The sequence below is a fragment of the Bradysia coprophila genome, unplaced genomic scaffold (genome assembly GCF_014529535.1).
Source record: "Bradysia coprophila strain Holo2 unplaced genomic scaffold, BU_Bcop_v1 contig_94, whole genome shotgun sequence".
Taxonomy (NCBI): domain Eukaryota; kingdom Metazoa; phylum Arthropoda; class Insecta; order Diptera; family Sciaridae; genus Bradysia; species Bradysia coprophila.
Genome location: NW_023504022.1, coordinates 6,826,389 through 6,848,829, shown reverse-complemented (window position 1 = coordinate 6,848,829; position 22,441 = coordinate 6,826,389). Strand labels below are relative to the sequence as shown.

At 34.2% G+C, this 22,441-nt stretch overlaps 2 protein-coding genes and 1 long non-coding RNA gene across 3 annotated transcripts in view; 2 read left to right on the top strand and 1 right to left on the bottom strand.

Annotated features, from left to right (window-relative positions):
• Positions 1–22,441, bottom strand: part of LOC119085171 (tyrosine-protein phosphatase non-receptor type 13-like) — a 66,766-nt gene that overhangs the window by 34,597 nt on the left and 9,728 nt on the right. Inside the window, exon 2 of the mRNA XM_037195470.1 lies at positions 11,367–11,422. The gene's annotated coding sequence lies outside the window, so the exon portion shown is untranslated. The remainder of the gene's footprint in view (positions 1–11,366; positions 11,423–22,441) is intronic.
• LOC119085172 (sushi domain-containing protein 2-like) lies at positions 497–3,530 on the top strand. The gene is made up of 2 exons (XM_037195472.1): positions 497–597; positions 1,247–3,530. Exon 2 carries the CDS (start codon positions 1,278–1,280, stop codon positions 3,435–3,437), a length of 2,160 nt encoding a protein of 719 aa, XP_037051367.1. The 5' UTR covers positions 497–597; positions 1,247–1,277; the 3' UTR covers positions 3,438–3,530.
• LOC119085175 lies at positions 10,177–21,284 on the top strand. Its single transcript, XR_005089245.1, has 4 exons — positions 10,177–10,188; positions 10,498–10,508; positions 13,444–13,447; positions 21,163–21,284. It is a non-coding gene; the product is annotated as an uncharacterized LOC119085175 (long non-coding RNA).

Sequence of the window (22,441 nt, the reverse complement as noted above, 5' to 3'; positions counted from 1 at the left end):
TTTGTCAGAAGTAAAAAAAAACAGTCACGTTTTGAGCACTACAGTAGATCAATTTTTAGCTCAAATTTAACTTTTATATCGATAAAAAATAGAAAACGTTGAAAATTTGAAGATTTTTATTTTGAAGGACTTCTGCATGATGCAGAACCATTTTTTGATCAAAATTAAGAGTTTGATCGATTTAAAATAGAAAAACGCAAAAGAAAAATTTCGGTCATGGCTCAGTCTGTCTTATGATCCAACATTGCCAGAATCATGTGTGAAAAGTTCCGAAAAGTTTAGGTACATGTGAGGAACACGGTCTCTGTATGGAAGCAAATATTGCTAAATAACCTCAATACAAGCGACGAAACACTCTCTTCTATTCCAAATATCACTTTTTCGGACACACTCAACAAAGAACAAAATAAATGTTTACGCACTGGAGTACAGGAAATTCATTTTCTTATTGGAAAAATATTTTAAATTTACAGCTTGCTGGTATATATAAGGAACGGAGGATTTTATTACCTTTAAATAATTTGGCACAAGACACGCTGTAAGCTGTTAGTGGATGAGGCTGTCAATTTTTGTATTTGAAAAGCATCTATCAAACTGGTGAGTTTTTGTGTGTTCAATTTACAACATCTTACGAAACATATATTGACGATGACGGTGTGTTAGAAAGAAGTCGAATTAACCGTTTAGAAACGGCAAGTGTATCGTGGTTCAATCATTAAATATTTGACTTCTGTTGTTTCATTAAAAATGTAGGACCGCGAAGACCGCCGCAGTGAGGAAGTTTTCTATAAATAAAAATTGAGTGAAGTGGTGAAAGTACATATTGATTAATGCCCAGTTCAAACTGCGGCTAATATTAATTTTATCGGTTGATAAACTTGCTTATCTGAAGGGACAAATTTGTAAATTCATTTGTCGTTCAAGGGGGTAATCACTAGTAAATCAGTAAATCAAGTAAATCACGGTAAATCACAAAAAATTTTGAAAAATTTTTGAAAAATTTTTAATTTTCACTGGATTACATTTCGAAGTATCGTGGCCGTAAACATATAGGATAAATTTCATGAACTAATACAAATTGAAGTAAATAGATTCAAATTTAGTAGAAACTCCATTTTTGATTTACTTGATTTACTGTGATTTACTGTGATTTACCGTGATTTACCGTGATTTACTGAGCTAGTAAATCAGTGATTACCCCTCGTTGTCGTTTCAAATTTTCACAATTTTTCTTTTTAAATTACAGCAACTTCAAGTGGCCGTAAAATCATTCTACAATGAAATTGGCAATTGTCTGCATAACACTGTTCATTTCTGCCTCCAGTGCAGATGACTTACAATCTCCGGGATGCATAAGTAAACATTCCGAGTTCGTGCAACTATCGATTTCTCCGTCATTCGTTTCAATCTTTGGAAATATTCCAATTACCATACAAGGCCCGTCTCTCCAACATGCCAGTAGCGTTCAGATCCGATTCAACGATAAGACCGCTCAAACAGTAAATGCATCGATATCAGGTAACAACACGGTCACCTGTACTTTACCGCACCTATATAAGCTTGGTAGAATACAGGTGGACATGTTGGTAAAGCGAACGAACAGTACCATCAACACATTCTACGGCTATATTTACACCGAAAGGCATCGTACCGATTTGAATTTTGAGTTTGTCGGTGCACACACATACAAAATGTCTTGGGATAAGACTCATTTCGATGCAGGTGCTTCATTGGACTTGGAACTGTTGGAAGTTGCCGGTGGTCTTTTAACCTCAAGAGGTGTCATTAAGCGGAATATCACGAATGACGGACTTTTTAAAGGGGACCTCGACAGCTTAGCCACGGCAGTGTTTCAAAAATTGAGAAATATTTACGTGGTTCAAATCCGACCCAACTCACGAATGCCCCGCATTTCTGCTGTCAACCAACATCCGATAGTGTCTAATTTTCTGAATCAACTTCGTGGAAAATCTGAGCCAGAACTCCATGACTTATGCTATAGTTGGTACATTCAAGATAACGGTGCACCGACAGATGCTTTGCCTTGCCCACCCACCTTACAGAAAGCACAGGTTGATGAACGATTCGAGCCTGTTGACGACTTGGCGTTGTATAACCCTGACGCAGATAACGGCTTTATGCAAAAAGTTCCATCACACAGCGGTGCAGCGCAACGATGTGTTTACAACGACGGAAAACTTTTGATTGGTCGAAGCGGTGGTAACGTACGATCCGTTAGCCCTAATGGTGAACACGGTGAGGTTCCGCATATTGCTGCAGACATATTGCCGTGGTATACGTGCTGTTATCTACCAGTAAATAGCGCCTATTGTGACCTCTATCAAGAAAGGAGACCATCGAATGATGGCCGCGATTACGTGGATCCTCATTGTGGATGCGCCGTAGGTGATCCACATTTCACTACATTCGACGGGCTTTATTATACGTTCCTTGGGCTTGGTGAATTTTGGATTATCAAAAGTCGAGATTTCTCGATGCAAGGCAGATTTACGCAATATTTGCATACACAAGCAACCGTTTGTACTGTATATGTCATGAATCAACGTAGTTGCGATGGGGATGCAACCGTTCAGTTATCGTTGATGGAAAAACACATTGAAATAATGATAGATGGCCAGGTAGTAGCAATGAATCCGAACGTTAACCAGCCTAAACGCACTATAATCCACAACGGTGCCTCGATTGTAATATTTTCTCCTCACGACATCAGAGTTACGTTTTCGTCCGGATATTCGTTCAAATTCACCTATCACCCTCAAGTTATTAACATGGCTGCTATGGTTGCTGATGAATTGAAGGGTAAGTTCAGAGGATTGTTTGGTGTGTTTGATGACAACCAGGCAAATGATCTCACTTTACCAAATGGCAATATCATCCCAACCAATGCCGATTCAAAGACGTTACACGAGTTTGGTATGCAATGGCAAATAACTTGTGAAGAAAGTCTGTTTACGTATCCACTCGACAAAGGCTTCGACAACTTTCACGATGATGACTTTGTTCCACACTTTGAAGTACCAGATTTAACAAAATTATCACCACAAGATGTGGAAGCCTGCAAGGGCTCCTTCGAATGTTTGTTCGATTTATCCGTAACTGGGAATATTGAGTTGGCGACTGGTACCATGGAAGCTGTTGAGAATTTCGTCAACGTCGCCAAATCATTGACTATTGGTTGTGAAAGAATATCTGTTCCGAGAAATGGATACTTGCAGGTTCTTAATTACTTGGAAAATAGCACAGTGCGACTCGTTTGTAATGTAAATTACGAAGTTCAAGGTGTTGATTCCGTGAAATGTGTTAAAAATTTCAGTGGTAAACTGTCTTGGGACGGAAAATTGGGTGACTGTGTGAAGAAATGTAACTATGACAACTCATGGCTACAATGGCTTTGTGAAAATGTCTTTCCTATGTAGGGAGAACTTTTTAATTGAGTAACAACATCGTTGCATTGATATGTGGATCAATCCGAAATATTAAAAATATTTTAGAGAATAAATCAACTCAATTGTTCAGCAGCTTTTTTTATTGAAACATAGCTAACGCCGACCCGTACGAAACACCTATTCGTATCAAAAGCCTTTAATGTGAAACTCTTCATTTCTCTTACTTCATTTTCTTCTCTGCTGAAAAACTATTCTTCCTTTTAAATCACTTACATTATCCACTCTTTGCCTTGTTATCATATACAATTAAATTGCCGGAGGCAATATAGACAGCCCCGTACGAAGTCAAATTTCATAAATTCCTATTTAAACAGCTCTGTACCGCTATATTTACCTATATTTTCCTATAAATAAACATTTCAGAGAGGAATATGCTATTATATAGCTCTATATGCCTGTATATAGCTCAATATAGCTGTATATAGGTATATATAGATGTCCATATATGGAATGCCTGAAACCCCTCACACTTAACACATTATTTCCATGTTAACAGAAACTCTCTAAGTATCATTTTTCCCACTTTATATCACTTTTAATAAAATCCAATATGGCCGCCGGCAGCCATTTTGTTAGGAAACCGAAAATAGTACCGACGCTTTACATTTGTTAATACCTTTCAAACAAACAAAAAATCATGAAATTCGGTCAAAATTTACTCGAGATATTGACAAAATACTCCACGTTCACTGTACGGCCGAGTAGCCAGATAAGAGCTCACTCCAAGAGACCTAGCTCACGCTCCGGAGAACATAATTTCATAAATTTTTTTTTCCCTGATTGGTACGGTCAATACCTATCTAATAAAGCTAAAACGAACGAAATATGTTCAAATTTGGCCGACCTACAAGCAAAAACTGCTTGCCGCCCTGTGCCTGTTCCACACCAAGGGTTCTAACTCACGAGTCGGTCATCCGATTTCCATAAACTTTTTTTTTGTCGATCGGTATTGTAAATACCTTTTATTTGACGTATCACTTACAAGTTTAACGTTTAAATGTCCGGAGATATCTTCGAAAAACCGTAAAGCACTTATTGGGCCACAGCTCGGGAGGGGTCGATCCAAAATCACTCATCTTCGAACTTAGCCTGTCTTTTGACATTACCAAACGGGAAAAAAAAGAATTTTCAAAATCGGATGCGTTTTACTCAAGTTATCGTGCAGACAGACAGACGGACAGACGGACAGACGGACATTTTTTTTTTCGCGGATTTGGCATCTCTAGACAACCACAATAGGTTTCCCCTTACTCAGGGAGTCCAATTCGACGTGTTACAAACGTATGCGTAAACCTATAAGACCCCAGTACTTCGTACGGGTCTAATAACCGGAAATTTAGACAGGGCTTTGCTTCAGCTGGTCCACTCATACAAACAAAACTGATCATACGTCTTTCTACGGTTTTATCACTACCACTGAAGTACAGCTGTGACAAGTGCCTGTCTAAATTTGACTGACTTCTACTGTAAGTATCCTAAATACATTTTCAATAACTGAACGAAATCGAACGTGAATACGTTCAAAAGTTATCGTCTCTCATTCGATGAAATGGTAAGTCCAGAAAACTAACGAATTTAAGCTATTTCAACTAATGAAGTAAAAGATCTTACATCCAGTTTGTAAAATGATTTCATGAGAATTTAGCATCGCACTTATTTGAGGCAAAAATTATAATCGTAAAACAGAAATTCACATGACTTTCGTTCTCCGTATTTGATGTTATTCGCATGGAATGTGCATATTAAATAAATGTAATGAAAGAATGTTGATCAATGGCTATTTTAATGCGTGATGGAATCATAAAGTGTAACAAAAGAGCTATTAAATGAAACACAAGTCATCTGTTCCACACATACTTGCTGAATATCTCACAACTGAAAACAACTGGAAGAAAAATAGCACCAATTCTTCGTCTACAGCCAATTTCCGTTTCCCAAGACGCCAGACTACTATCAAGCATATGTTCAATCACATTTTTGTTCAAACAGGTAAATCGCTTTAGATTTACAAATTTCGTCGTTTCGTTTTAATTCAAAAAGTTAAATAAATAAATTTAAATGGGCGGATTGAAGTTTGACAGTAATCGTACAAACGAGCAACGAATTTATAGCCTTTGTACACACCTACGAATGAACATAAATAAGTCTCGTTGCATCCATTGCATCCATTGAGCTCATCGAATAATCCATTACAAGTTAAGTGTGTTTGGTGCTGCAGAAATACTTTGTTATTATTCGATCTCAAATGTATAATCGGTATTGAGTGTGGTACTATGTTCCCTTTTCGTTTTAATACAGCAACGCGGCGATGCAACTGAAGAGCTGGGTGTAGTATCTATACAAGGACAGGAAAGAATTTAAACACGACTAGCGGCACCATAAAGCGGTAACAAATTTTAGTGCTTCGACGAGAGTTTCGGGAAGATAAATATTTTACTCACTAAGCCACCGGGAAATAAGCCATTACTTCATCGACATGAACGTCAAAACTCATTTTCCAGGGGCTTGGTGAGTAAAATTGTTTGGTTGCACCCGTCGCCATCGGCTCAGCTGCAGGTGTCACACTTGCCAAAATAAAGAGTTCCAGACGAGGACGTAAACTACTATTGTTGCAACTTAAAGTTTGATTGAATCTACGATTAGCAAGGTTATTAACTTAGGAAGCACTAGTTGCAGAGCTGTATCTTCACTGTATCAACAGTTATCGACGGAGATATAAAAATAGCCGATGACTTATTTGACTGCAATGACAAAATCTAGTTTGAACAAATGAAGTAAAAGATTTGTTTTTATCAATTTCTTGAAAATAGTGTCCATCATAAGAAGTACTAGATTCTATAATTATACTGAGAATTCCAGTCATTTAATTTCACAATTTTTCGGTACTGTCCAATCTATGAAATTGGCAAAACGGTACAAGTTCTATAAGTGCATTCGCAAAGCCCAAGCGCCAATGAAAATGAGTGAACTGGAGGGTTATCTCAAAAAACCAAAACAAAGGAAAAAAGTTACCGCATCTGGTATCTCTTGATTCGGTCAAAGAAACTGAGTTTTTATCAGCATTGTAAAGCGAAATATAATTATGATGAATGCAAGAGTCGCATAATCAGCACTATGTGAAACTTATCAGACTTTTTTTTTTCTTATAAGAAAAAAACTTTCTCGTTCTACATCGTAAAAGCAACATGTCATCAAATTTAAACTGTCATACTGCCCATACAACAATTTTATTTCTTAAATGAAAGCGACTATCTCTCCAGTGTCCGCATATAAATAAATATTCGTATGACAAGAGTCTGCAGTAAGAGTGTAGTGTATAATAGCTCTTTTTTCTGTATGATAAAGTAAGCTAATGACCGACATACATGTTTGGGAACTTTACAATGTCAAGATTTTCTTAACGTTCAAGCGACAATATTAAAATTAACTTAAGTTATTATGATCGCGCACATGTGTGTACAACATTTGAAAAGTATATCTGTATGCCGAGTGAGAGCATATCTATACGACGAATAGCCTTTTGTTTTTGTAAATGATTTATTGCTTTAAAGAAAGTGTGCCCGACAATTACAACTGAATTTTTTTCTTATTTTTAATTTTTTTCCTAAAACCGTTCATCATTCGTTCAATCCACTATTTTATAGCAGAGTAAAAATTACAGCGAAAAAAAAATAAATTGAAATAGTTGGACAGCTTAGAAGGTATACGTCAGAGTCGTTTATTTATATAAACAATTGCCATCTTATTAAATTCTTACGTGAAGTGTGTATATATGGCTGAAAATCATTTATAGTAAAAAAAAAAAAATCTTCATTCTAGCAAGCAAACCAGTTTCGATCAAACATATAACTCAAAATCAATTTCCCTGTTCATTACTATAAATATAATACAAAAGTGCTGATAAAATGAAATGAACTGGTAATTTATAACCAATGTTTGCATTCCAAATTCTACGATAATGTAGATGCACATATACGTCTATTAAAACTCATAGTCCGCATGTAATGTGAATAAATAGTTTTCATGTTATTTGGTCATATTGGAACAAGCTGGTTTTTTTTTAAATCTTCTCTCTTCTCCTCTGTTAAAGATCCCAGCTATCAGCATGATAAAGAAAGAAAAAAAAATTGTGTACACACAATATTGGTCGACGACATCTTCATATTTATATATATTGTGATTTGTTTGCAGCTCGATGCTTTTTCTATTTTTCTTTCTTATTTACCTTTTAATATTGCAAAATATTGGAAACAGTTAAGATCAGCAAACACCTTTAAGCATAAGAACACTGGCAATTCTGTTAAATAATATATTTATGCAATTCTGTGACGGAATTGAACGGTTTCTTGCCTGTTTGTAATGTCGTAATGAGAGGGTTTGTTACACGGAAAAAGGTGGCTGGACATTTCCACACCGTCAATATCGTCAGGAACGATATTATCGTTTTTTTGGACGATACTATCGTCTAAAAAACGATACTATCGTCTAAAAAACGATACTATCGTCTAAATAACGATAATATCGTTTTTAGACGATAGTATCGTCCAAGAAAACGATAATATCGTTTTTTGGACGATAGTATCGTCTCAAAAACGATATTATTGTTTTTTAGACGATACTATCGTCCAAAAAAACGATATTATCGCCCAAAAAATTTTCATCCAGGACGATAATATCGTCTAAATTGAAAAATTCTAAAATATTGTCTGGACGATAGTATCGTTTTATTGTCGATATTATCGTTCAAAAAACGATATTATCGTTTTCTGGACGATATTACCGTTCTAGAAAATCTAATGGATATTTTCGTTTTCTGTACAATAATATCGTCCAAAACGATAATATCGTCCTGGGCGATATTATCGTTTTCTTAAACGATAATATCGTCCAGGGCGATACTATCGTTTAAAAAAACGATAATATCGCCCAGGACGATATTATCGTTTAGTTTTGAGTGGTAATATTGTCCAGGACTCAATTTTACTCAGAGGTGCAGCAAGAACCGAATTCTCTTCCAAAATATCGAAAAACAATTGTCAGAGGAAATCACTAATTCATCTTTTTACGAAATGAATACCAACTTTGATTGTACATAAAAAGCGTTTTAACACGCCGAGCGATCCGGCCCATTGCCCCGGAGCGAAGCGGAGGGCCGCAATGCGAGCCGGGCGCCGGAACGGTGTCGGAACTTAGGAGTTAATTTTTTTTTCTCGCATCGTCTCATAATTAGTCTGTCTAATTTTTCTGTATAAAATTTAAATTTACGGAACCAAATGAACCAATTTTTAATATATATTTGCCGTCTATAAAAAGGTGTTTATCTACAAGATTTTGTGTTTCGTCTTCAACAACCATCCAGAACGATAATATCGCCCAGGACGATATTATCGTCTAGAATTTTTATTTTAAATAAATTAAAAACGATATTATCGTCCTGGACAAAGCATTATAATTTGATCGATTCTATTCATTTTTAAATAATTGTAGTGTTTCAAGAAATCATTTCGAAAACATTTCAGTATAAAAGCTTACACAAGCGCATTAGAGCTGTTTACTCGCGGTATACCTGCGGGTAATCCCTTCAAATGCACGCTTCTAAGTTTTTATACTGTAATGTTTTCGAAATGATTTCTTCGAAAACTACAATTATTTAAAAATTAATTAAATGAGTAGAATCGATCAAATTATAATGCTCCGACTTTATCGTCTCAAATTTTAAAAAATAAATTAATTAAAAACGATATTATCGTCCCAAAAATTATCGACCAGGACGATAATATCGTCCAAAATAACGATAAATTGGTTCAGAAAAAGAAAATAACGATAATATCGTCCAGCTGATATTTTCATCCAGGACGATATTATCGTCAAAAAAACGATATTATTAACTTATTGTGTGCAATATTGGAACGAATTGTACAAAAAGAAATTAACCGATAATATCGTTTTTTAGACGATAGTGTCATCAAAAAAACGATAGTATCGTCCAAAAAAACGATATTATCGTTTAAAAACGATATTATCGTTTTTTTAAACGATAATATCGTCAAGAAAACGATAATAACGTACTGAAAATATTTTAAAATTTATAATTTTAGACGATATTATCGTCCTGGATGAAATTTTTTTGGACGATACTATCGGTTTTTTGGACGATACTATCGTCTAAAAAACAATACTATCGTCCAAAAAACGATACTATCGTTTTTTAGACGATACTATCGTCTAAAAAACGATAATATCGTTCCTGTCGATATTGACCGTGTAGTTATGTCGCCTCATCGCAACTCTTGCAACAATTTTAAGTCCCGCAATCCCCTTAATCTTCGAATTAGATTTGTTGCATAAAACGTTGTATGAACATCGCTGCGCCCTAGTGCCATAATTACACATCTAGTGCCTAACAAAACTCTCTGCACTCGATGTCATAAATAATATATTAACATGCGAATGTTAAGCGAATCATAAGAAAAATGTAACTCATTTTTACATTGAACATTTTCATAGAAAATGCAATTACATTTTTCTCATGATTCTCTAAACACTAACATTGTGAATATTTTTGCCATTGCCTGTTCAGATGTGGCAAATGTTAACGACGTTTGTTGTGGAGACGATTTTTTAATGCGATAATATATCTTCATACGATTCTTGTTGCATAAGTAACTATTTTTCTCTCTGAGATGAAGTGATGCAGTCATCATAAAGTTTGCGTTTCTTTGTTTTTCACAATTACAATTTAGATTAAATTATGAAATGAATATTTCAAATCCTACACGATATATAATACATTCCGTCAGCAATTTGTAATCGCTTATTGTTCATTATTATTATTATTCATTGACGTTTATTAATTCATGAGTCGTAAATACCCAGGTAAAATATTTACAATAGATGGAAAGGTTTTGGGACAGCAAACTTTAATTGCTCTAATTATTACTTTAAATAACATACTCGAACACAAAGTGCTAATTTTGAGTGGTTTTACATTGCATGAAGCGGCTCTAGGACTAGCATGAAGTAACGTTAGGACACAAACGTGTCCAATACGTCCCATACGATTTAGCCCATTTAGTCCAAAAAGTGAAGTGAATGGTCTCTTGAATGTTTGAGTGGCAAGAACGTGGAAATATATTGTAGCTACAGTTGCAAACAACACAGATTTTACAAGAGAACAACTACACTTTCCTTTTTTTGTGTATGACGGACAATTTAATAAATCAAAATTACGGCCTTCAATAAAGATTGGGAGAATCACGCGAGTTTGTTTTTGTGATCCTATAAAATCTAGAAACCTACTTACAGGACCAGACTGGCCACCTAAAAGCCCTTCTGGCGCCAAATGACGTAAATTTGTTAAATTATAAATAAAAAAAATCTGAAGAGCTATTCACTCATCGCCTGAATGTTAATAGTGCCAGTGTTGACCTACCCAATGATTTTTCAGTGGACAGCCTTTTCATTTTTTTGTTAACTCTATATGTAAGGTTAGTTTGATGTTATGTTCAGAAATCACCTTATTATAACAATGATTGTCGTTTAATCACGGATCTAGTACTTCAAATGACATCAACACACTGATATATGCGTAGTTTTGTTGTAGATAGAGATTTGTAAGTAAAAATGTACTGATAAATAGGACAAATCGGTAAAATACCTTTATGATATGAATTTTCATCATTAAACCCAGAAACTTTTAAAGAATTTTGCGGAATCTTCAAAACTTTAATTCCAAATAAAACGCTTTGATCAAAACATACCAAAAAGTATGAAAGAATCAATCGTTTAGCGAAGATTTTCTGACTTTATATAGAAATGCGAAATAGCAAATCATTTTTCGTTGTTGAACGGTTCAACTTGAACAAAAATTCGAATAAAAATGCTCGAAAAAAAACTTACTTTGCATTGTATGTAGATGTCCTTCGACTTAAACAAATCCGTCGTTTTTGTGTTATCTGGAAAAGAAAAAGATAAATTACCATTCGCTGTACACGATATATCAGTCTGGTGTATACAAGTTTGTTTTATCATTTCTCGTATAATTAGTTCCATAAGCGAAATGGAGTCACAGAATAACGAGTTCGAATTTAACAATACTTTAATAGTCCCCTTTCCGTCTGTGTCATTCGTTTAGCATTTTTATAGTTTTATAGTGGTTACACGTAACAATTTAAGGCAACAAGTTGCATTAGATGCTACGAAGGTAATTCACCAGGTAACAATTTTATGATAAAGGCAAACTCAGAAATGTGTCTTAGAGCAACAAGCTTCGGTAAAACTGTTCTTTCGACAAGTATAAAGTTTGTAAAACCGAGTTGTAGGCGATTACACCTGTCGAAAAACAGTTACCAAAGCAAGTTGCTTCAAAAACACAAGAGTGAGTGTACGAGTGTCACGAAGTTGTTTCCGAATTATTGAATTACGTGGCAGCGGCTAGTGTATTCTACTTTACTATATGTGGAAGTAGATTTTCAAATAGGAAAATGAGAAAAATGAACTGAAAATGGGTCACTTTCGTAGGGGGCAAATTGATGTAATGGTCAACTTTCGCATAGCACAATTAGTAAAAATTGTTGAAGAGAGTCGTTTTTCCAAATTCCAAATAGCTTTTTTCCTATATTTACTAGAAAATATGCCAAGATATACATTGAGCAGTACATTTCACATAATGTGTATGAACAGATCGACATTATATGGGTAATTCCAGCTAATTTGTCACTGTTCGAAATATTTTCACCAATTGAAATGCAATTTCGGCAAACTTTTTTTTCCTTGAAAGCTGTTGACCAGACGCGTCGTTTAAGCCCCATATTAGGTTGGTGGCCAAAAATCTCGGGGAGATACCACCATAAAAATGTATGCTTGTTTTGAAAATTCTAGTTAATTTCACGAAACCTGAACCGATTTCACTAAACTTTTTTTGCTGAAAGCTATTGACAAGACGCGTAGTTTGACATCAATATGAGGTCATTGTAAAATGTGGTCTCGGGGAGATATGACCAAAAAGTGGTCGTTTGTATTCGACATTCCGAGATATTCTCAATAAATCTCAAATGATTTTTGTAAATTTGCTTTCCTGTAGATGTGAACGCTATAATTCCACAATTGCTCCAAATGACACAAAATTAAATTTTTTTGAAGTTTTTTGGTTCATTCTGCTTTGAAGTAAGGTAAAATCACTTCAACCCAAGCGTTGCCGAAATTACATTTTTTCAAATAAAAACTGAAAATCGGTGTCATTCGAAAGCTACAGCATATGACTTCACGAGAAAAATAACTTTGAGTTAATCAGGTTAGTTGGGTGACTAAAGTAGGTGAAAACAGCTTTCCAGCGGTGATAAAAGTCATCCTCGAATTTTAACTCGTCGAGGTTATCTCGAAAAATTTTGTAACAACTTTTTTTAACCGGTTTTGAGCCAAAGCAACATTTTCTGTGGGGTAACAACCACCGATTGTGAAAAAAAAAATTGCTGGCTATTTATGACCTCCGAAAAATATCACTTTTTCAGACATATCTCTCCCAAATTTTGGGTTACCAACCTCATTTTGAGCTTAAACTGCGCGTCTTGACCATAGCTTTCAGGTAAAAAAAAATTACTTAAATTAGTTTTTATTTGGTGAAAATATTTCGAAAAGTCACAAACGTGTAACGCAACTAACCGTCGACTTTTGCGATCACACAAGTCACACTTCGCAGGCTAAAAATTCCAATTCTTGTTGGTATGAAAGCCCTATGTCTCCTGAGTATTAGAAAATTTATAGACTGCTTTGTTACCCATAGCCAACACAATTAACTTTATGACTCACAGATAACGAAATTTGTAACGCAACTAACCATGGAATTACCCATATATAGTTTCGGTGTTAGTGCAATGCCTCAGTTGAAACGATCTACTGCTTAATTTAAAACCCAAACAAAAAGAGATTGATGTTGGTCACTTACAGAACATTCAAAATTCACATACAATGCTCAAAGCGCAGTAACGCATCTCAGGGTGTTAGCGCTCACAAAAGACCGTATTATTTCTTCCTCTGCTTCTTCTTCATTTTTTTCCCGAAAACAAAACAAAAACATAAGAAAACAGATAATGGTATTTTCTATGTAAATCAAATTCTTTATGAATTCCACTTACTTAGCAAGAGTGACATGCGTTTTTGAAATTAATATTCCAAGCGCTGGTTACATTCAAACCGTTTCAAAGCAAGAGAGTGTACTGTACTTTGTAAATATTGAGCCGGTGGTATGCAATAAGACAGTTTATTTAATTTACAGATCAAGACATAAATAGTCGTATAAGAAAAAAACAACAAAAATGTTAGAGAGAAAAAGGTTCGTTTACTATTCATATAATGGGTTTTGTTTAAACAGATTCAAAAATGTAAAAGTGAGTTATTTGCTATATGTTTCGATGTTTGTAAATAAAAGCGATAACAAATTAAATAGAAGGGTTAAGACAAGTGATATATATGTAGACGCATTTTATGACGAAAATGTTATGTTTTAAACATCTTTGTTATACCATCCATATTGCTGGAGGATCATCACTCCAAACAATCTTGTGAGTTTATTTTGGTGGTTTGTTTGTCATTCTAAATATTATTGTGACCGTAAAACTTATGACGACGACAAGATACCTAGTCATTTTCATCAACGTATGTCATCGTCGTTGCGTCGACGGGTACGCAGGAAGCCGAAGTATACCCATTTCTTCCCTACATTTATCAAAACTATTTCCTCCTCCATTCATGCTTGTTGTGGTACCACATCACCCTAGATTAATAAAGAGCATATCTTCGACGGAAAAAAAATATTTAAAATAAATAGACGCAACGGAAACAGCATGCTGATTACATTGTAAATTTGGAGGCTGTTACGTACATATTTAAGCGGAAGCGTATTGGTATTATGAAAAATAGAAAAAAAAAGTTACACAAAAAAGCACAAAGCAACTTATTCAAACATAACAGTAGATGTCGCCTCGACATTTATTTATTTCTTGTTTCACTGTGTAGAATAACTTTTTTTTTAAAGGAAACTTCTGTGGTCCTGTAGAATCCATTACATTTGAATCTGAATGGAATTGGGATATTATATTCTACCGATAAATTAATTCAAAACTACCGATAAAAAATAATAAATGACCGATAAATACGGTACCGATAGAAAATAATAAATTATCGATAGCGAAATTCCCGAGTACCGATAAAAATATTCAAAACTACCGATAACTTTTTACCGATAAAAAGTACTAAAGTACCGATAAACTGGTCGTTTTATCGATCATTTATCATTTTCTATCGGTAGTTTATTACTTTCCATCGGTAATTCATTATTTTCTATCGGTAGTTCAATACTTTCTATCGATCATTAATTATTTTTTATCGGTAGTTCATTATTTTGTATCGGTAGTTCAACATTTTCTGTCGGTACTTTAATTTTTTCTATCGGAAGTTTATAATACTTAATGTTAATGGTCAATAGTTGTTATCGATTGGTCAAACATTTATTGCTCAAGATTTTTTAGACAATACGAAAAATAGAAAAAACAAAATAGAAAAAAATAACGGAAGTAATATAGAGAAATGAAAACACAACGAAAACCAATTTATAAATGTCGTAAATGTGGTGAGGCTCCCCGTCCAGGGCCGAACTGGCCATTCAACCATTTAGTGTTCAAACAAATGCAGCCCATTTTAGCGAACATATTGGAAATCCTACTGATTGGAAATCGAGAAAAAAATTAACAGAAAGGCCCTCAGTAGAAAAATTTCCATTGGAAATCGAAAAAATTAGCAGAAAGGCCACAGTGAAAAAATTTCCATTCGAAATCGAAAAAAATTAACAGAAAGGCCTCTGGAGGAACAATTTTGATTGAAAATTGAAAAAAGTTAACAGAAAGGCCTCAGTGGAAAAATTACGATTGGAATTCGAAAACATTTTGATTGGAAATCGAAAAAATTAAGAGAAAGGCCTCAATTGGAAAATTCTGATTTGAAATGAGTGGAAACATTTCGATTAGAAAACGAAAAAATTAAAAGAAAGGCCTCAGTAGAAGAAATTTGATTCTAAATCGAAGAAAAATTAACAGAAAGGCCTCAGTTGGAAAATTTTGATTGGAAATCGAAAAAAATTAACAGAAAGGCCCTCAGTAAAAAAATTTCCATTTGAAATCGAAGAAAAATCAACAGAAAGGCCCCAGTGATGAACTACCGATAGAAAATAATGAACTACCAATATAAAGTAATAAACTACCGATAGAAAATGGAATTTGACCGATGAATAGTCGTAAAATTATTAATTTATCGGTATTTTATCATTTTTATCACTATAAAAAGTTATCGGTAGTTTTGAATATTTTTATCGGTACTTGTGAATTTGTCTATCGATAATTTATTATTTTCTATCGGTACCGTATTTATCGGTCATTTATTATTTTTTATCGGTAGTTGTGAATTAATTTATCGGTCGTTTATTAGTATCCAATGGAATTTGTGGGAAAAAGTTGAGAAAATTGTCAATCCGAGGCGAAGTAGAGGGTGAAACGACACATCGTATACGCAAAATTTTACTTAGAGCACAAGTTAGGAACAAGATACTGAGTACGTCTGCAATATCCTCATTTTTACAAACGTCAATTTTCAGCACTAGTGCGTAAATAGCTATTTTCATAACACGGTAGTAAATGGGATTGTTTTACGCACCAGCGGCAACACATCGTGTGCGCAAAACCCCCATTTACTACCGTGTTAGGAACAAGGTTTTATCTACTGTAATGTCATAATCACCATAAAAAACAAATTTAAAAAATCAAACTGAAACATAAACACGCCATGACACCATCACTCATTCAAATTCCCCACACACATCTAGTATACTGTCAATTTGACAATTTTCAGTGAATAAATGAGAAATTATCGAAGTTTTCCGTGAATAAATGTGAAATTATCGAAGTTAGCCGAGCGCAAATGACCATTTATCGAAATTTTCAGTTAATAAACGTACGTTCTGTGAATGACGTGTTTAAATCTAGCCCATTTTGATACTAAAAGTGACACTCAAATTGTGAATATTATGACATTAGAGGAGATAAAATAGATTTATATGAAAATCCATAAGCGCCCTACCATCCAATTTGTAGTGTTAACTGTTCAATGTTTAACTACTTCTGTAATTAGCGGATATAGATCCGCCTTTGCTGGAATTGGTCTTGAAAAACATACCTACGCATTTTGCTCTATTACCGCTAAAGAAAATTGAAAAAGAAACCGCTCTAAACCTCTAAAACGAAAATTGTTTTTTTCATAATACTTTATGTGCCTTTGTCCCCTTTGTCAAAAAAAGTCGTAAATTCGGCTTACTTATCGATTAAAAACAACTTGCACAACATTCGCACCGTACAAGATTTGTTTTTGTGATTTTACACACAATTTTTTATTACAATTTTTTGTAGTTGTTTCTTTTCCATTTTGAGCGACTCACATAAATACATGCTCTAGTATTTTTATGTTCAATTGTTCTCTCAGCTGCCGGCCATACCATTTTACCTTTTACCATAATACCGAACAAGTCAATTCAATAATAAAATGCATGTGTAGTACTCGTGGAACCGGCCACTTTACCACACAGATAAAATGTTTCTTCGAGTTATTAATTTCATTTTAAAATTAGAATGCGGTTGCAAGCTAATTTTTCTTTCTTTGTAAATATAATAATGTAAATAATAAATGAAAAATAACATAACATAATGGAACACAACTTTATAATAATAAGAAAACCTCAAAATTTAATTCTCGTAATAACTGCACTACACACAGTACACAACATATTGCAACATCTGATGGAAATACAGATATTTCGTTTATGGAGTGTAGTTGTAGGAATATAAGTGGAATACCATCTGTAATCTATTTTCGTTGAGGCCAATTTTAGGCTTAATAATGGAGTTCACTTCCTGTCCCATATTTTTTTTGACGATAGATGGACGTGTGTCACTTCAGCTCTGTGTTAGCGACATCTACAACTGTTATTCTTGCCTTATCATTTATTCAACCTGGTTAAAAAATGATCGCGAACGTCCGACTATCATAATTTGTGAGTATGTTAACGGCCCTTCTTTCATATGAAAATGCAAAATTCGCTTTGGGAATCGGCAGAATTCATAGTATGGCCAGTTCGGCACTGGTTATAAGTGTTGTTAACAGATATGGTATAAAATCTTGTGTAAAATGCCAATACTTCTTTCAATCGAAGATTTACCAATAGATGTAATGTAAACATCTATTACTTCATTTGTTCGAACATATTTTTGAAATATTTTAGTAAACAACATAAGACAGAACTTGCCCGTTGAATTCTTTTGCCCAGTATCAAGGAACAATGATTAATCACCATACAATTTCTCTCTACCATAGCACAAAGCAAGTTATTGTTTTCCGATTATTTATCGCAGTAATATTATATTTATGTACACATAAAACGGAGATGAGACAGATCAGGTTTTGATCAATTTCTCCGAATGAAATGGAAACAATATTTGTGATGGATAAGCGAACAAGAAGAGCAATATAATCATATGACAAAAGTAGATTGCAGTCGATTAATATATTGATGCTTCATTACCTAGTTGTTATACCTAGTTAATTTACCTAATTTCCGTTCGACAGAAGATTACGTGTTTACATATTGTTCCAGTTGCAAACTACAATACTAAAAATGTTTTACACTCGCCTCACCATGAAAACACTGAATAAAACGGGCCAAAAGTTATCGGAAACCACACTTTTTTAGTTTTCTCTCAGCAGACCTTGTAAAAGGTCTAGGGATGTGAGCAATGTTTTACTTAATAGTGGCATTTCCTGTGGTTATTTACGTTATTCCAAAGAGAGAAAATTGATTTTAAATGAAAACGAAGGCGGAGCTTACTCTCCGTATTACAATGAACATCGAACGATCGACTCGTTCGGCTTTGCATCGCGTATTTTCGGTTTAATTTTTATTCTTATTCTTCTTCTACATTTAAGTTTGTGTACAAATGCGATAGAAATGCTTTGTATTTGTTTTTGTTGTTTGTGTATTTCATGGTGTGGCAAGTGTAAAATTTTGTGCATCACAGGATTGAAACCACTCAATCACAGTATATGTGTGAATTCGTATACCACGAGAATAATTTTTGCATACGTATGTAATACATACTATGTATGTTTCGTCGAGACCGAGTCGAGACGTCATGCAAAAATTATTCTCTCGGTATACGAATTCACACGTATACTGTAATTTCGTTGTTTCAATCCAAGTGATGCAAATAACTATTTCAACGAATTAATGAGGGGTGCCATCTCAATTCTGAATCTCAGTTTCTAGTTGCTTCCTAAAGTATTCCAGTGACCCAACTATGCAACAAAGGACGTTACTGATGATAGAGTTATTCTATTTACCTGATGGTCAGGTCAAAACACATTTTTTTACTGCATGGTAAATTTCCAAACTGTTGATCCAATATTTTACATTTTTTACCGATTTATTACGTACCTACAGTGAACGTGGAAATTCCGGAGTTCGAACATTTGTTGGAAGATTTTTCTGACAAACTGTCACGTTGTCCATGAAAACATAACACACACCGATCACATTCAAATTTACTGCAATAGGTGGGTACATAAGGATTATAATGCAGTCATGGAGTTAGCACGCATTTATGCGTTAAAAACCAGATGTGCATAAAATGTCTAAATGACGGGGTTTTGTAAATATTATACAAAAAACAATCTTATGGCGCACGACCACTTTAAGACGATGAGGCGATCAATATATAATTACAACTGTGACGATGACGCCACATTAGTTTTACAGTAGAATAAACAAAACCTCATAGACGGCCGCAATTTTTGAATTGGCATGGAGAAACATGTTTGATATGTTATTAATAGCACCCAACTCGAAGGGTTAAATGCACGCCATGTCCTTGTTTAGTTATGAAAATAACCTCTAACAAACCAAGCCGAAGCGTATTTTTAATGATGAATTGAAAATTCTTGAAAACATTCTCAAAATGTCCGTCATAGTCATTGATAAAGTCTTTTGTATTCTATCCTAAAGTTAGGTATTATTTTCGAAGCGTGAGAAACCTGGTTTAACATAAAAAATATTGCATTTGAAGTAGCTAACTCTGTAAAAGTGGAAATAAGATCATAATATTGTAATGTCTTCTTTCTTAATAATAAAAAAAAGATTTTTTGTTCATTATTATGTGAGAAAAGAAATTAGACTACAAAACTGCAATTATAATCTCAGAATGAGAAGCTCGGGCATTTCCAAGTGCATTGAATCGAGAACGATGATAATTGTTTATTACCATACCTACTTTTACGTAAGGTGTACCACGATGAAATTATATAATGACTGAGCATGCCAGAGAAAATATCACACATTATAATAAAGTAAATTAAATTATGTTAATGAAAAGCAGCCCAAACAAATACGATTATTCTTTATTACGACATATAATTTTGTAACTGGGGCGTGTGTAAAACAGCGCCACCTATTTATGTCTTTTTTTCTGTTATACCTATGGAGGCAACGACAATCTTTTATATAAACAATAGTCACTTTTAACTGCATAAGTAAATCATCACTCAAGTGTGATTAATTTTATTACATGTTTCATAGCTCCTTTGTGTATCTCGTTAGTTTTCCTATTAAATTAATTGATAGTGGGAACAAAGTGCTCAAAATTTCCTTTCACAAACATATCGGCGTATTTAAATCTAGTACTTCTTTCTGTTCAAAGTAAACCGTCTAGGGTTTAAAACAGAATCTTTTACTTCATTCTTTTAGATATTATTGTTTGCTTTTGTCATTGCTGTCGGGAAAAGATGATCATGTCAGCGCACAATTTTTAATGGCACTGCGTATACCAAATGCACCAAATCAGAGCGTAATTTTGATTGAGTCGACTAAACTAAAACAGTCTAAAGTCGTTAATAAAAAAATTCCGGACAGAAAACTATTTAAAAATAGATTTTCTAACTTGTCAAGAGCTACTGTTTGTGAGATATGCACATGGGAAAACTAATGGTTATTTGTTTACCAAGGGGAAAAATCCGTCTGACATGAATAACCTTATTTTCTCCACTCAAATGCTATCTATCTATGGTCTATCTCATGACAGTTCAGATTAGAAAATTCTGGTTTATCCCATGGGGTGAACAGGACTTTTTTGTCTTTGCACCTGTCACTTGTTTTGGTTGTGAAAGATGGTGGAACAAATTGATGTGTTTTTTCGGGATGTGTTTCGGTTATTCACTCCACGCACGGATGAAAAATTAAGTGTTCACCTCGGTGAGAAATAGGAAATTCCTACTCGAACGAATTACCTACCTCGCTTCGCTCTGGCCGCAAACTTCGCTTTGTTTGGAGTTTCCTTTTTCCATATGGACGGTGTTTTTTTACCAAATTTGCTCAATAGACCACGAGAATACCGCGTTTTGTTGACGATTGGTCGAATGACATTCCTAGTGCGAAAAGTACAGTATTTTCTCTCCCGTGGGGGAAAAAATAGAACTTTTCTCACTTGAATTGTCACTTTGTTTATGTTTTCAAAAAACTTATGGTTAATTCATGTTTTTTTTTGTTTCGTGGATAAAAACGGTAGATCACTCCCCACACATATGAACACGTTGTGTTCACCTCTAGTAGAAAATAGGAAATTTCAACTCGAGCGAAATTGCGGCACTCGCTTCGCTCTATCCACAAACATCGCTCTTGTTGCAATTTCCTATTTTCTTCACTCGGTAAACAAATAACTATTTCTTAGATTTTATAGTTGGTCTTTAAAATCAATACGTAGAATTAAAAATTTAACAAACCTCGTCAAAAGTTTCTTCTGCATGCAATGTCATAAACGTTTCGCTACAACCACGTTCAAGCATACGGTCGAAACGAGCAAAACTAATCATCATCAGTTACACGGCAACTACAATGTTGAAACTTTTCGTTGAAAAATGAAAGACCACATTCCCATCCACATCGGATGACATCAATTAAAAAGTGCACATAATACTCCAAATAACTTTTTTTTTCGCTATTTACCTTGATTTAAATTAATTAAGACAATTAATTTTGTTGACAATCAAAGTTGAATAAACTACAAGGTGTGTAATTTAACACAATTTTACTCTGACCACAAAAAAAAATGTTTTCCATTTTAAGCTGCTGAATAATATACGTTTGAATTGAAAACGAAAACAACAACAATTGGCCTCGAACTGCTCATTTAAGATAGATTCAGATTAATTTCATTAATATAATCATTTTAAGTGACCCGCTCCATCAATTTATCTAAAATTGAAATCACAATTAATTGCACCATCAATAATTTGGCATTAAAAAAAAAACTCATCGAAACATCGATGGTCTAGATTTACCATACACAATCAACGCAAGTGGTAATTCAATATAATCAAATTACGTCTTATATGGCCTTTTATCTGGGCTAATTTACCGCATGGGCACTACATGGAAAAGCCCTAAGTAGTCACTACCGTCCGCTTTTTTGGACTGCCTGACATGATGGTGAAATCACAGTTAGTTGTGTAATATTCAGTCAGAGTGTGATATGTGTTTCAGATGCAAAAAAAAGGTAAGTTACAATCACCGTTCTTGTTATTAATATTACCAAAATTTATTGAATGAAACGAGCCACTTGACATCGATAATTGACACATTTTAACGTTTTCAGAAAGAGTTGTTTTGTTATTCTTAGCGAAAAAAAAAATTAAAAAGAAGAAAAAAAAATGTATCTTGAAAGTTCGAACGGAATTTTTGCGAAACTGTTAGAAATTATATGCAAATGTTACACTAACCAATAAACAAAGTTTAAATAATTTACGGCTTTTGTTCAGAATGTTAATCTTTATTTATTGTCGTTTTGATTATTTACTTTCAATGTGTTCATCTTTTGTTAACAAGTCGGTTT

What these genes read in the sequence shown, in the direction of transcription:
- LOC119085172 (XM_037195472.1), top strand. Translation starts at nt 1,278, where the DNA reads ATGAAATTGGCAATTGTCTGCATAACACTGTTCATTTCTGCCTCCAGT.